A 14,443-nucleotide genomic window follows, 5' to 3' on the forward strand; every position below is an offset into this window, starting at 1 on the left:
GTCTCCTAAATAGTGTCAATCACTTATATTATGTTACATCACTTAATGAACTTAAACATTAAAATATGAAAAAAAAAACATTTTAATTTTTTTAAATAGAAAATGTACCATATAGTATATTTCATACTTATGTTTGAAGTAAATAGTACATTTTTTTTTAAATTGTAGTAAATTATAGCATATTTTGAATTTTCAATCCGAAATAATTTCTTTCCAACTTTACCCTTTCTTTTAGGATTTTATTTTTTTCCTTTCTCCCAAACTCTCTCATCTGCCCCTATCTTCGCGCTTCTCTCATCCGCACTCTCTCACTCACTCATACACACACACTCTCTCTCTGTCGTCGCAATCTCCAGAACTAGCACCCCCAATATCGGTGACTTTAATACTGTCTTTATGAGTAAAAACGATATTTAGCAGTAAATACGATATTTACCGGTCTAGATTTTTAGATAAATATGGTATTTACATGTAATTATCTAAGGATAAATATAGTATTTAACGGTCGCCAGAGCTAGTGGCCAAATTTTTGGATAAATATGGTAATTGCGAGTTCATACGTTATTTACTGGTAAATACGGTATTTACAGGTCGTTAGTACTGGTGGTCAGATTTTTGAATAAATATAGTATTTATGAGTAAATACGATATTTATTAGTACATGTAGTGTTTACTAGTAAATATGGTATTACCAGTTGTCGGCACCGGTAGTCGTCACCGACTGCTGGTCACCAGGAGCCGTCACCAGTGTACACCATGTGGACCTAACTAGAGGGGAAAGGAGAGAGAGGATTAAGGAGTATTTTTGAGTTTTTAATATTGTTGGATGTCTAAGATATTAAATTATGCTTTAAATAATTAAACTACATGTTTTAAAAAATTATACTATAATTTATAAATCACCCTATCATATATGATATTTCATTTATCTCTCTTCTTTATATGATGTTACATAACGTGGTTGGTTAGACACCATTTTAAATGTTTAAATTACTAATTAGACTGATATTTATTATTATTATTATTTACTCTCAATATTGATATTTAATTTGACAATGACTGAAAAATTTTAAGTTTTATTACTAAGGACACATTTAGAAAATATATTTAAACTATGATGTTTAATTTTGACGTTTAAAATTTAATTTTTTTATGAAAAAAATATTATAATAGAATTAATAATTTGAGATTGAGTATATAAAATAAACCGGTGTTAAATTATTTTACAACAAAATACTATACTAATTATATTGTAGGGGACCCTAGTACGTAACCATATGGCCTAGCTGTACAACGAACCAAATTTATGTGTGGCTTCAAACCTTGTCATTAAGCTTTAAAAAAGAAAAAGAGAGCAAAAAAAAAGAAGAAGAGATTATTCTCCTTAATAAATACAAAAGATTATCTCTTTTGTTTTTGCGGGGTCAAATTGCAGAGAACTGTTTCATTATAAGATTAGATTAGATAATAGAGTAGTGAATAGAGATTCTCCGAAACTCAGTTCTAGAAAAAGTATTGAGGGCGTTTCAAGCCAAGAACCCCACATGCAAAGAGTGAATAATAACAATATATATATATATATATTTTTTTTTTTTTTTTGTAAATGGCCCTTTTAGGGGACATTATTATGACGGCACAGTGACCATGTTCGTACTTTTTCCTCAGATGGGCATGAGTGGTTTTGGTCCTTTGTGGCTCGTTCACTGTTGAATTTTTGGAATCTTTTTTCTTGGTGGGTTTTGAGTTTTTGTGCGTAGAGAAAAGAAAAGTGTTTTATTAGTAGCAAACAGTTGTGATTTTTGTTTTCTGGGTCAGGGAAATTGGAGGGGTTGACCTAAATTTGCTTTGTTGTCTTGATTAGGGAATTTTTCTGGTTTGAGATTTGCAGATTTGGGTCTGTGGGGTAGGAGTTTATGGAGTGGTTTTAGTGTTATTTTTGTTCTTAACAGATTCAACAAGATTTAACTTGTTTTTTCTCCTGTTATATCTAGTTGTAGATTTAGGAACAAATTCAGTGGTGTTTTTTTTTGGGTAATCAGATCAGAAGAAGAGCTACATTGCGCTTCTGTTCAAGTTTTTGTTCGATTTTGAGCATTTTCTTGCATATTCTTGTTCCAAAGAGGCGTTTGAGGGAAAAGATTTTCTGGGTTCACTTTAGTTTGCCTGTGAGGCTTCTCTAGACTGGGAATTTACTTGGAGACAGTGATTTGAAGTTGAGAGCTTGTTTTTGTGAGGAAAATGGCTTGCGTGAAATTGGGGTCGAAAAGTGATGCGTTCCAAAGGCAAGGACAGGCCTGGTATGTATAACTTATCTCATATATGTATATGTTATAATCTTCTGCATATTCTGTATTTGCTGTGAAATGCTCTGATGTTTTTGTTTTCTTGTTGTTCCTTCGGGTCAAATTCAAAGGGTTTCGTCTGTCTCGGCAGGCAAGAGAATCTAGCGACACAACATAATTTTTTTTTTTTTAAAAAGAAAAGTTTCTACCATTTTGAACGATGAAAATTGATTCATTTTCTGCTCAAGTATGAGCTTAACCAACGTTTTTGTCAATGTTATAATCACTTTTAGTTTAAACCAAAACGAAATGGATTGATTGTTTTTGTAACGAGGAAGAATGTCGTACCCAGCCTGTAATTGGAAATGATGGAAGAACTGGTTATTAGCTGGTCAAACTACATTTTTCTTTTCTTGCTTTTGGGTGGGGTACATTTTAGATTTGTAATTCAGTATATTGGTATGCATATTTTTTGAAATGGCTTGCGTTTTAGTAATGAATTATTTTTTGAAATGAGGAATTGCATTATTTGCATCAATCTCCTTTACTTGACTGCAAATTCACTGAAGCACTTGCAATTATAGCGCTTTATTGATGATGTGACCTCGTATTTACATTCATCCACCGCAGGTTCTGCACCACCGGCCTTCCTAGTGATATTGTCGTTGAAGTTGGAGAAATGTCATTCCATCTTCACAAGGTAATTTTGTTTTTTGTTTTTTTTTTTCTTCTGTTTCAGTTGGTATATTCATACTGAAGTTTGCTCATTTTATTGTATTGGCTTATTTCTCTTTCTTTCTGGAGAATAGTATTTGACCTTTTTTTGTTTTGTTTTTGGTTATTGAAAATCCCGTTAGCTTAACATTTCTGGAGATCGGAATATTGTTCAAGTTACTTACATCATTGAGTTGTCATTGGATGCAGTTCCCTTTGCTCTCTAGGAGCGGAGTGATGGAAAAATTGATTGCGGAAGCATCTGAAGAAGCAGAAGAAGGATGTGTCGTGAAGCTCCCAGACATTCCTGGCGGGGCCAAAACTTTCGAATTGGTAGCCAAGTTTTGTTACGGTGTGAAACTCGAACTCGCTGCGTCAAATGTTGTATACCTGCGATGTGCTGCTGAGAGTCTTGAAATGGCTGAGGACTATGGAGAGGGTAATTTAATTGCACAGACAGAAGCGTTCATCAATCAAGTAGTCCTTCGGAATTGGAAAGACTCTCTGAAGGCACTACAAACCTGCGACGACATTCTCCCTTATGCTGAAGATCTCAACGTTACAAAATGGTGCATTGAGTCACTAGCCACAAAAGCGTCCACTGACCCGAACCTATTTGGGTGGCCCATGAGGGAACATGGGGGGCCCATGCAGAGCCCTGGCGGGAGTCTCTTGTGGAATGGCATCAGTACTGGGGCTAGACCGAAGAATTCAAGTTTAGATTGGTGGTATGAAGATGTATCAACCTTAAGCTTTCCTCTGTATAAGAGGTTGATTTCCGTCATGGAAACTCGCGGCATCAAACAGGAAATTATTGCAGGATCCATCACTTTTTATGCAAAGAAGTATCTTCCTGGTCTCAATCGCCGTCAGGCAAGCAGCGAGTCTAGTAGCCGTCTTGGGCCTGTGTCTTTGGGGACACCACCATCAGAAGAAGAGCAGAAGGCCTTACTTGAAGAATTTGATAGGTTACTTCCTGTGCAGAAGGGTCTAGTCCCGACCAAGTTCCTGTTTGGTCTTCTTCGAACAGCTATGATTCTTCGAGCAAATCCTTCTTGCATATCAAATCTGGAGAAAAGGATTGGAATGCAGCTCGATCAAGCCACTCTAGAAGATCTCTTGATGCCCAATTTCTCTAATACCATGGAAACGCTTTATAATGTTGACTGCGTGCAACGGATTTTGGGGCATTTCCTTGCCATGGATCAGGTCACGGGTGGCGCCTCTCCATGTTCAATTGATGATGGCCAGCTGATCGGGTCGCCTTCACTGACACCAATCACAATGGTTGCCAAGCTCATTGATGGGTACCTTGCGGAGGTTGCTCCTGACGTTAATCTGAAGCCTCCCAAATTTCAGGAGCTTGCTGCCGCTGTTCCAGAGTATGCTAGACCTTTGGATGATGGTCTTTATCGTGCTATAGATATATTTCTGAAGGTAATAACCATCTCAGTCATATATGAAAATCCTGTGCATCACATGTAAAAGAAGATTGAACCTTGTCTGTTTTTCATCAATTTATCATATTCACTTTGGCGTCTAAAATCGTTGAGCTGAAGTCGTGTCCTCTTTCCGAAGAACAAACCCTTTTCTACCAGTGTAAATGTGCTCAACCTTGCTCATGTCATGTTTCTGATTTCGGCTGTGCTGTTGTTTTAACAGTAGAATGAGATTGCATTTGATTATATGCCACATAATTTTAGTTGAAGATTGTCCTAGAATGGCAGTTTGCCAGATTTTCTTTTTTCTTCAAACAGTTGGAAACTCGTGTATACCGGCTTAAGACCAACTGGTGAAACCAACCAAATCGAAATTTATTTTGTGTTTTTGTTTTTTGTTTGGAAAGCTAACTGGCTAGCCTATACCGAGCTTGATAGTTTGCATTTCGTCACCTTTCTTCGTGGAGAAATCATGTAACCTCAATCTGGACAGACATCGATTGTAATTTTTTTAGCTCATTAATTCACTTGTCATTTACAAATCTGCAGTCACACCCATGGTTGGCGGAGTCGGACAGAGAACAACTTTGCAGGTTAATGGACTGTCAGAAGCTCTCTGTAGAAGCATGCACCCATGCGGCACAGAATGAGAGGCTACCCCTCAGAATAGTCGTTCAAGTTCTCTTCTTTGAGCAGCTTCAGCTCAGGACTTCCATTGCTGGCTGCTTTCTGGTTTCGGACAATCTGGATGGATCAAGACAGTTGAGAAGTGGATTTGCCGGATCCAATGAGGGAGGCTGGGCCTCAGCAGTGAGGGAGAATCAGGTCTTGAAGGTCGGGATGGATAACATGCGAATGCGGGTGTCTGAGCTTGAGAAGGAATGCTCGAACATGAGGCAAGAGATCGAGAAGTTAGGACGGGTGAAGGGTACTTCCTCGTCTAGCGCATGGGGCAGTGTATCTAAGAAATTTGGGTTCAAGTTAAAGTCTCAGATGTGCAGTGCTCAAGAGGGATCGGTTAGCAACCAGCATCAATGGCAAGGGAAAGTTGAAAAGTTGAAAGAGAGGCATGGAAAGAATAAGAAAACCTCCTCTAAGAATGAGTAAAGGTGTAATTTTATTTTCTTCCCCTTTGTTTATTGCTCCTTAACCTTGTACACTTTTACTTGTTTGAGTTATTGTTTTTAGGCAAGTCATTTTTAGTTTCACTTTGAAAAACTCAATTGGTTCTCTTTGTTGTATTTGTCTTAATGGTTTCTAGATGATCATCTCTAATGTTGTGTAGTGGACTGTGGATATGGAAAAGTCAATTCTGTAATTTGCATTTCTTGTAATTGTATCAAGGCTCTCTCTCTCTCTCTCTCTCTCTTACTTTGGCAGAGTTTGAAGCTAGTAGTGGACTTACGTTTCAACGATCAAATGAACATGACAATGCTTCAGGATGGAAAAATAAAATAATAATAAGTGATTAGAGCCCCCATGGTACGACCTAATATGGACAGTGCACACTTCTTAGGATTTGGTCAAAATCTCGTTAACGTAAAAAAGTACTTGTGTACGTAGATTAATGGTGCGTTTAAAGTAAGGATTTGTGTTATGGTTCAGATCATAGTTTGTAGTTCATTACAGTATTTTTTCTCATAAAAAATATACGTAAACCGATAATAGTTCTGAATCATAGTTTTAAATCCATGAATTAAACGTCTTCTAAATAATTTATATACAAAAATAGTTAAAAATTAGATATATGTCAGTAGGTATTTTTCAATGTTCTATCGCATAAATCTCTTTATTATTATTAAAAAAAATGAGCACCCATAAAAGGAATCATTTACAAGGCAAAATATATGAGCAATTTAATGGTATTGCAAATAGGGTGGTCTTGCATTATATTTATAACGATTTTATAAATATGTGGCTATTATATTAACCTATCATGTGACGTCATGCTTAATCTATCTATAATTTATAATTTATATCAGAAATCTATCATCTATAATATATTTTAGAAATGAGAAATTGTACTTTAAATATATATATATATATATATATATATTTAGAGACAACCACATATAAAAGCGTTATCAAACTCATGTATGTATATGTGATCGTTTTGGTTGATATCTCCACCTTCTTCAACCCCTTTTTTTTTTCCTCTTTACTACCATTTTTTTTTTTTTTGCGCTTCTTATTCTCTTAAAATCTTACACATGTTTAAAACCTCCCTCTTTTTTTTTTTTTTTGTCAGATTGTTGCCATAGAATTTATTTATTCATTCATTTCAGTCTTCTTTTTGTCTTTTTTTCCTTTTGTCATAAAACTTTTTTTTATTTTAATTCCTTTTGCTATAAAATTTATTTATTTATTCATTTTCGTCATTTTGACCCTTTATTTATGCTTCTTACCTCATTTATTTATTTTTTCATTTTGGTTCTTTTTTGGGCTCCTTTTACAATAAAACATTTTTTTTTTTCCTTTTAGTCTCCTTTTACCCCTTTTGTTGTGTCTTGCTTTAAAACTCTTTTGTTTGTTGGTTCCTTTTTGGGTTCCTTATGCTATAAAACTCATTTATTTGATCATTTTGGTGCTTTTTAAATTTTTTTGTTGCTTCTTGCCCTAAAATTTTATAGGCGCATTTGGAATTCGTTCAAAAATGATTTTATTTTTTATATGAAAATGAAAATAAAAACGTTTTCAATCTCAGACAGAAATCATTTTTAAAAATACGTTTGGTAGTTTTATCAAGAGATTATTTTCAGTATAAAAAAACCCATTAATCTCTCTCTCTCTCTCTCTCTCTCTCTGCTCGAGAGAAGAGAAAACGAAAATAAAAAATGAAAAATGACTAAAAGTCGTTTTTCATTTCTCTCTCATTTTACACTAAACCAAAAAATCATTTTCATTTTTGTTTTTTATCTTTATTGCACCAAATACCGTTTTAGAAACGTTTTCATTTTTTCTTTCTTGAAAAACGTGAAAAATAAAAACGGGATCAATTCTAAACACGGCCTATATCTTTTCATTGTGGTTCTTTTTTGGGATTTTATATACTTTTAAGAATAAAAGAAGAGTTCAAAGGGGCAATTTTGTCTTTCCACCAATAATCTGGGTCACGTGGGTGGTCACGTGTATTGGGCCATTAGCTTTTGGACAGATCTTGACGGAAAAGACCATATTGCACCTGTTTTAAAAGGTTGGGGGTCGATTTGCCAAAAAAAAAGTTGGAGACCAAAATATCACTTGCTAAATAGATTGGAAACCATTTGTGCCAATAACCTTTCTTTTATTTTTTACTTTTGTTTTGTCAACCTTTTTTGATGTACTTCTTTTAAATGGTTCTTTTTTCAAAGTGTTCTCATTGAAATATAATTTTCTAGATATGTCCCTACTTAATTTTACCATATATAATTCTTATTATTTTAAGGACAAATTTTATAAATTCTCCTTGAACTTTGTCACTTGTGTCAACATGCCTTGTGCGGTTAACTCCATTAAGTTTTGTAACAGAAATGCTTATAAATGCCCCTTGAACTTTGTTACTTGTGTCAATATGGCACATGAACTTTAAAATGTACCTATTTTGCCCATGAACTATGATATGTTTCTAACTTTTTCCACTCCATCTTGATTTTATCATTTTTTGAACGGAAATGTTGATATGACCATTAAATTACTAATTATCTATGATATTTGAGGTTTGTTGAATACCTTCTCCTCTAAAAATATTAGTTGAGCACCCATTCTCAAAACATTAGTTGAAGAGGCAATAAAGAGAGAAAAAATGAGGAGCAAAATTTGTATAATGTAATGAATTTTGTTAATTTTTTTCTAAATATTTCACCTAGATAGAAGTGCTCGACATAAAACATGTAATGCTATATATGTATGCTTTATACATATATAGCATTTCTAAATCTAAATGCGTTTATATCATTTATTTTATCATACTTTAAAAAAATCAATACAAACCTCAAGAAACCCATTAACTTAACAAACTTTAAAGTCAAATATCATAGACAATTAGCAATCTAATGGTCATATTCATGCAAAACATAGCACAACTTCAAGGGATCCAGTTCAAGTTCTAATTGGGCCGGTTACGAGAGCACGAGCAAAGAAGTTTAAAGATGTACTCAACGGGCTGATTCAAGAGGTTTGGACTCAAGCAAATTCATGGAGACCCATTGAGCATGATCCACTTGTTCAACAAAGATGCATCAACATGATTCAAGTTCTAGAAGAATCCGGCCAAGATTAAGCTTAAATTCAGCAAGTTAAATAGGCATGTTTAGGAATATTCTCATCCGATTGTAAGGCTTGCATGCCAAGATATTTACTTTTCCTTATATTTGTTTAGGCCTTTTGACTTTTATGGGCGTGTATGGCTGATAACAAAGCCATTTAAAACTCCAACCTTCCTTTTCTATTTTAGGCGTGTGATCAGCAAATTAAGGTGCTATTGTGTCTTTTTCTTTTTTAGACAAGTAAGAGTTTTTCTTCTTACTAGGTTTTAAGCCTTAATTAAGTTGGCTATTTTAGGAACTTTCTTTGTAATGGTTGGCCTTTTAATAGGCGTCTAAGTAATGGAAAGAGCAGATCATTATTCAGAAAATTGTGAGAGTATTTTCCCTTTGGTTCTTTGAAGAACTATTTGAACTCCTCAAAAATTATTCTAGTGGCGTTCAGCAATGATTTATCAAATGGATTTCCATCACTGTTTATAGCGTCTTCGTTATACCGAGGTTCTTGTTTCGAAGAAAATAACGGGTCGAGGTTCCATTCAAATCTGATCGTAGAACGGTCTTGGGTTCCTGATTGTGTTCGGGTCTTGTTATTCTTGATGGGGTTCGTATCATTTGGTATCAGAGCTAGTTTCTAGCCTCAGGTTTGCCTATCCCCTTTGAATCCAGTCTAGTTTTCCAGTCACTTTTTGTTTTGGTAGAATTTATTTATTTATTTTTACTGTATCTTTAATTTCAGTTCTTGAATCTGCAAAAAAAAAAGAGGAAAAAATTGCAAAAAATAAAACGTCAAAAAAATATAGAATCATAGATTCTGAGTGAGCACTGGAATTTTTGTTCTTCTTTGTAAATTTTTGTTAGAACTTTGTGACACATTCGGTGATCTTAAAAAAAAAAAACTCCTTGGTAAGTTATGAATGAATTGCTTGCTGGAAATTCTTGTTCTTGTTTGATTAGTTTGATAAGAACCAAAAGATAATTACCACGAGTGAAAAAAAGCAAGAGTGGTGAGATTATTTGAGGGTAAAAGCCAAAATTGAGTGAAACACGAGTGTCGAGTGAAAACATAATTTGAGTGAAACACGTGAGGGAGTGCTGTGAGGTTTTTTTTTTCTTAACTTTGTTCTCGCAGAAATCATGTCTCATGAAAGAAACAAAGACATTATTGAAGGTGGTTCGGGAGTGGCGAATCCAAAGCTATACATGGAAGCAATTGTGGGAGAGATGAGGCAGATGATGAGGATGAAATTAGAGCAAATTAATGAACAACTGGATAGAGTGGAAAATGCCAGACGGGGGCTACCACAAATGGCTCCCAACGTGCATGGGATGGAAAGGGCTCAACCCAGGCATGTAGTGGAGGATTTTGAGGAGTTCAACGAGGGCGGTTTTGAGGATGAGGACGACAGACATTCGGTGGGCAGCATTAGGAGGTTTAGACGAGTTAGAAGAGATAGGAATCGGGAGGATAATAACTTGGGCAGCATTAAAATGAAGGTTCCTTCGTTTCAAGGAAAGAACATCCCTAGGTTTATTTAGAGTGGGAAAAGAAGATGGAGCTCGTTTTTGATTGCCACAATTACACCGAGATGAAGAAGGTAAAACTTGCAGCCATTGAGTTTTCTGACTGTGCTATTGTTTGGTGGGATCAATTATTAATGAACAGAAGACGGAATAGAGAAAGACTGGTGGACACTTGGGAGGAGATGAAAACAATAATGAGGAGACGTTTTGTACCTAGTCACTATTACTGGGATTTATACAAGAAGTCGCAAAGACTCACATAAGGCAATCAAAGTGTAGAAGATTATTATCAAGAGATGGAAGTAGCAATGATTCTAGCGAATGTCAAGGAGGACAGAAAAGCTACTATGGCACGATTTTTGGCAGGGCTAAATCAAGAAATTGCCAATCAAGTGGAGTTGCAACATTATGTGGAGTTGGAGGATATGGTACACATGGCCATAAAAATTGAGAAGCAACCAAAGAGGAGGGGTACACAACCGAGCCGATATATGGAACAAACTCCCTGGAAGCCAACATATCCAAAGAAGGAAGAGATAGGCACGACCAACCCTAAGCCTGAGACCAAACCCTTTTCTTTGACTTCCAACTCACAAGGAAAAAATGACTCTACTTCTACTCGCAATTGTGACATTAAGTGTTTCAAATGTCAAGGCAGGGGTCACATATCGAGTCAATGTCCAAATAAGAGAGTTATGGTGATGCGGGACAATGGCGAGATCAAAACCAATGAAGAAGAAGATATTGAGTCCATGCCATCACTGGAGGACGTTTCAGATGAGGAATGTGTTGTTCATAGTGAGTTGACTTTGGTGACCAGGAGAGCCTTGAGTGTGCAAGCTAAGGAAGATGAAGAGGTACAGCGAGAAAATATTTTCCATACTAGGTGCCATGTTTAAGAAAAGGTATGTTGTATGATCATTGATGGTGGGCGTTGTACCAACGTCGCTAGCACTACCATGGTGGAGAAATTAGGACCAGCAACAACAAAGCACCCAAGGCCTTACAAACTGCAATGGTTGAATGATTGTGGCGAGGTGAGAGTCAACAAACAAGTTCTCGTTTCATTCATGATTGGGAAGTATGTAGACAAGGTGTTGTGTGACGTGGTTCTTATGTATGTAGGACACCTAGTTCTGGGAAGGCCTTGGCAGTTTGATTGGCATGTGAAGCATGATGGCTTTACCAACAAGTACTCTTTGGTGCACAATCAACGAGCCATCACTCTTGTGCCATTAACTCCGAAGCATGTTTATGAAGACCAAGTTAAGTTACAAAAGGAGAGTGAGTAAAAGAATGAGAGTGATCAAAAAAGAAAGAGTGCAAGAGAGAGAGGGGCCGAGAGTCAAGAAAAAGAGAGTTTGGCTGAGAAAAAAAAAAGACAAAGAAAGGAGAGTCAAAATTCGGCCATTAAGATAAAGTCAGAGAGAAAACAAAAGAATTTCTATGCAAAAATGAGTGAAATTAAGTGAGCAATGTTTTCAAATCAACCGATGATTGTACTTTTATACAAAGAGACATTTTTAAACACTAACGAACTTGACCTTGCTTTGCCTAGTTCTATAGTTTCTCTTTTGTAGGAGTATGAGGATTCTTTCCTGAGGAAATTCCACATGGGCTACCTCCAATCCGAGGGATTGAACATCAGATTGATTTCGTGCCTAGTGCAACCATTCTTAACCGACTAGCCTATAGGAGCAATCCCGAGGAAACAAAGGAGCTACAAAGGCAGGTTAGTGAATTAATGAAAAAAGGGTACATAAGAGAAAGCATGAGTCCATGCGCCGTTCTAGTGTTGCTTGTACCTAAGAAGGATGGGACGTGGAGAACGTGCGTTGATTGCCAAGCCATCAACAACATAACGGTAAAGTATCGTCATCTTATTCCTCGCTTAGATGATATGTTAGATGAGCTGCATGGCTCTTGTGTGTTTTCTAAGATTGACTTAAAGAGTGGTTATCATCAAATTAGAATGAAGGATGGGGATGAATGGAAATTGCCTTTAAAACAAAATATGGTTTGTATGAATGGTTAGTTTTGCCTTATGGTTTGACTAACGCTCCGAGCACTTTTATGAGACTTATGAATCATGTTTTACGTGCATTTATAGGCAGATTTGTTGTCATCTACTTTGATGATATACTCATTTATAGCAACAATTTGGACGATCATGTAGTACATTTGAAATCTGTTTTAGATTTGCTTAGGAAAGAAAAGTTATTTGCTAATATGAAGAAGTGTACTTTTTGCACCGATAAGCTTGTATTTCTGGGACTTGTTGTTAGTGCACAAGGTATACAGGTTGATGAAGAGAAGGTACGTGCAATCCAAGAATGGCCGAGTCCCACAAGTGTAGGTAATGTTTGTAGTTTTCATGGACTTGCTAGTTTCTACCAGCGGTTCGTGAAGGACTTTAGTAGCATAGCCGCACCACTTACCGAAGTGATTAAAAAGAACGTTGGATTTAGATGGGGAGAAGAACAAGAGAAGGTTTTTCAGCTAATTAAAGAGAAGCTGACCAATGCCCCATTATTGTCTTTACCTAACTTTTCTAAAACGTTTGAGATTCAATGTGATGCTTCAGGTATTGGCATAGGCGCAGTTCTTATGCAGGAGGGACGACCAATTGCTTACTTCAGTGAAAAACTAAGCGGGGCAGCCTTAAACTACCCGACTTATGACAAGGGGTTGTATGTATTGGTTCGAGCTTTGGAGACATGGCAACACTACCTATGGCCTAAGGAATTCATGATCCACACCGATCATGAGTCCTTGAAACACTTGAAAGGCCAACACAAGCTTAACAAAAGGCATGCCCGATGGGTGGAGTTCATTGAGACATTTCCCTATGTCATCCAGTATAAACAAGGTAAGGAGAATGTGGTCGCCGATGCACTTTCTCGCAGGTATGCATTACTCTCTACACTTGGTGCAAAATTGCTTAGTTTTGAGCACATTAAAAATTTATACGTTGATGACCACAAATTTTTTGAGGAATACCGGGCTTGTGAGAAAACCACTTGTGGTAAGTTCTTTAGGCATGATGGGTTCCTGTTTTGAGAGAATAAGTTATGTGTGCCTAATTGTTCCTTGAGGGAGTTGTTAGTGCAGGAATCTCATGGTGGGGGATTAATGGGACATTTTGGAGTTGCAAAGACTTTAGCTGTTTTGCAGGAACACTTCTATTGGCCACATATGAAAAGAGATGTTGAGAGAATTTGTGGTAGATGTGTCACATGTAGGCAAGCTAAATCCACAGTGTAGCCCAACAGTTTGTATACTCCTTTACCAATTCCTAGTGAGCCTTGGATTGATATTTCAATGGATTTTGTGTTAGGATTACCTAGGATGAAACATGAGAGAGATTCAATTTTTGTGGTTGTGGATAAATTTTCTAAGATGGCACACTTTATTCCATGTCACAAAACAGATGATGCCTCACATGTTGCTGATTTGTTCTTTAGGGAGATTGTGAGATTACATGGCATGCCTAGAACAATTGTTTCGGATAGAGATGCTAAGTTCTTAAGCTATTTTTGGAAGACTTTGTGGTGTAAGTTAGGTACTAAACTATTGTTTTCTACTACTTGTCACCCACAAACAGATGGTCAAATTGAAGTAGTAAATAGGACTTTGTCTACTTTATTGAGGGCAATCATTAAAAAGAACATCAAAACATGGGAAGAGTGTTTACCACATGTTGAGTTTGCTTATAACAGGTCTGTTCATTCTGCAACTAAATTTTCACCATTTGAAATTGTGTATGGATTTAATCCTTTAACTCCATTAGATATATCTCCTTTACCTTTGACTGAGCGTCTTAATTTAGATGGCAAAAAGAAAGTTGAGTTTGTCAAGCAGATTCATGAGAAAGCAAGAATCAACATTGAATGAAGAATGGAGCAGTATGCAAAACAAGCTAACAAGGGGCGTCATAAGCTGATTTTTGAACCTGGAGATTGGGTTTGGTTGCACATGAGGAAAGAAAGATTTCTGGCGCAAAGACATTCCAAATTACTTCCAAGAGGAGATGGTCCTTTCCAAGTCCTAAAGCGCATCAATGACAATGCTTACAAGCTAGATCTACCGGGTGAGTACAATGTAAGTGCTACTTTTAATGTTACTGATTTGAGTCCATTTGATATAGGTGATGATTTGAGGGCAAATCCTTTTCAAGAGGAGGTGAATGATACAAAACATAGCACAACTTCAAGGGATCCAGTTCAAGTTCCAATTGGGCCGG

At 36.4% G+C, this 14,443-nt stretch overlaps 1 protein-coding gene across 1 annotated transcript; it reads left to right on the plus strand.

Annotated features, from left to right (window-relative positions):
* Nucleotides 1-1,439: 1,439 nt before the first annotated feature.
* LOC21393254 (BTB/POZ domain-containing protein At1g30440) lies at nt 1,440-5,785 on the plus strand. Its single transcript, XM_010111953.2, has 4 exons — nt 1,440-2,297; nt 2,913-2,982; nt 3,207-4,433; nt 4,985-5,785. Exons 1-4 carry the CDS (start codon nt 2,239-2,241, stop codon nt 5,540-5,542), a joined length of 1,914 nt encoding a protein of 637 aa, XP_010110255.1. The 5' UTR covers nt 1,440-2,238; the 3' UTR covers nt 5,543-5,785.
* The last annotated feature ends 8,658 nt before the right edge of the window (nt 5,786-14,443 follow it).

The sequence above is a fragment of the Morus notabilis genome, unplaced genomic scaffold, assembly GCF_000414095.1.
Source record: "Morus notabilis unplaced genomic scaffold, ASM41409v2 Scaffold104, whole genome shotgun sequence".
Taxonomy (NCBI): Eukaryota; Viridiplantae; Streptophyta; class Magnoliopsida; order Rosales; family Moraceae; genus Morus; species Morus notabilis.

Bases quoted from the DNA above. Each gene is read 5' to 3' on its own strand.
- LOC21393254 (XM_010111953.2), top strand. From the start codon at position 2,239: ATGGCTTGCGTGAAATTGGGGTCGAAAAGTGATGCGTTCCAAAGGCAA. The intron at 2,298-2,912 runs GTATGTATAACT...CATCCACCGCAG, and splicing joins CAAAGGCAAGGACAGGCCTG to GTTCTGCACCACCGGCCTTC. The intron at 4,434-4,984 runs GTAATAACCATC...ACAAATCTGCAG, and splicing joins CTATAGATATATTTCTGAAG to TCACACCCATGGTTGGCGGA.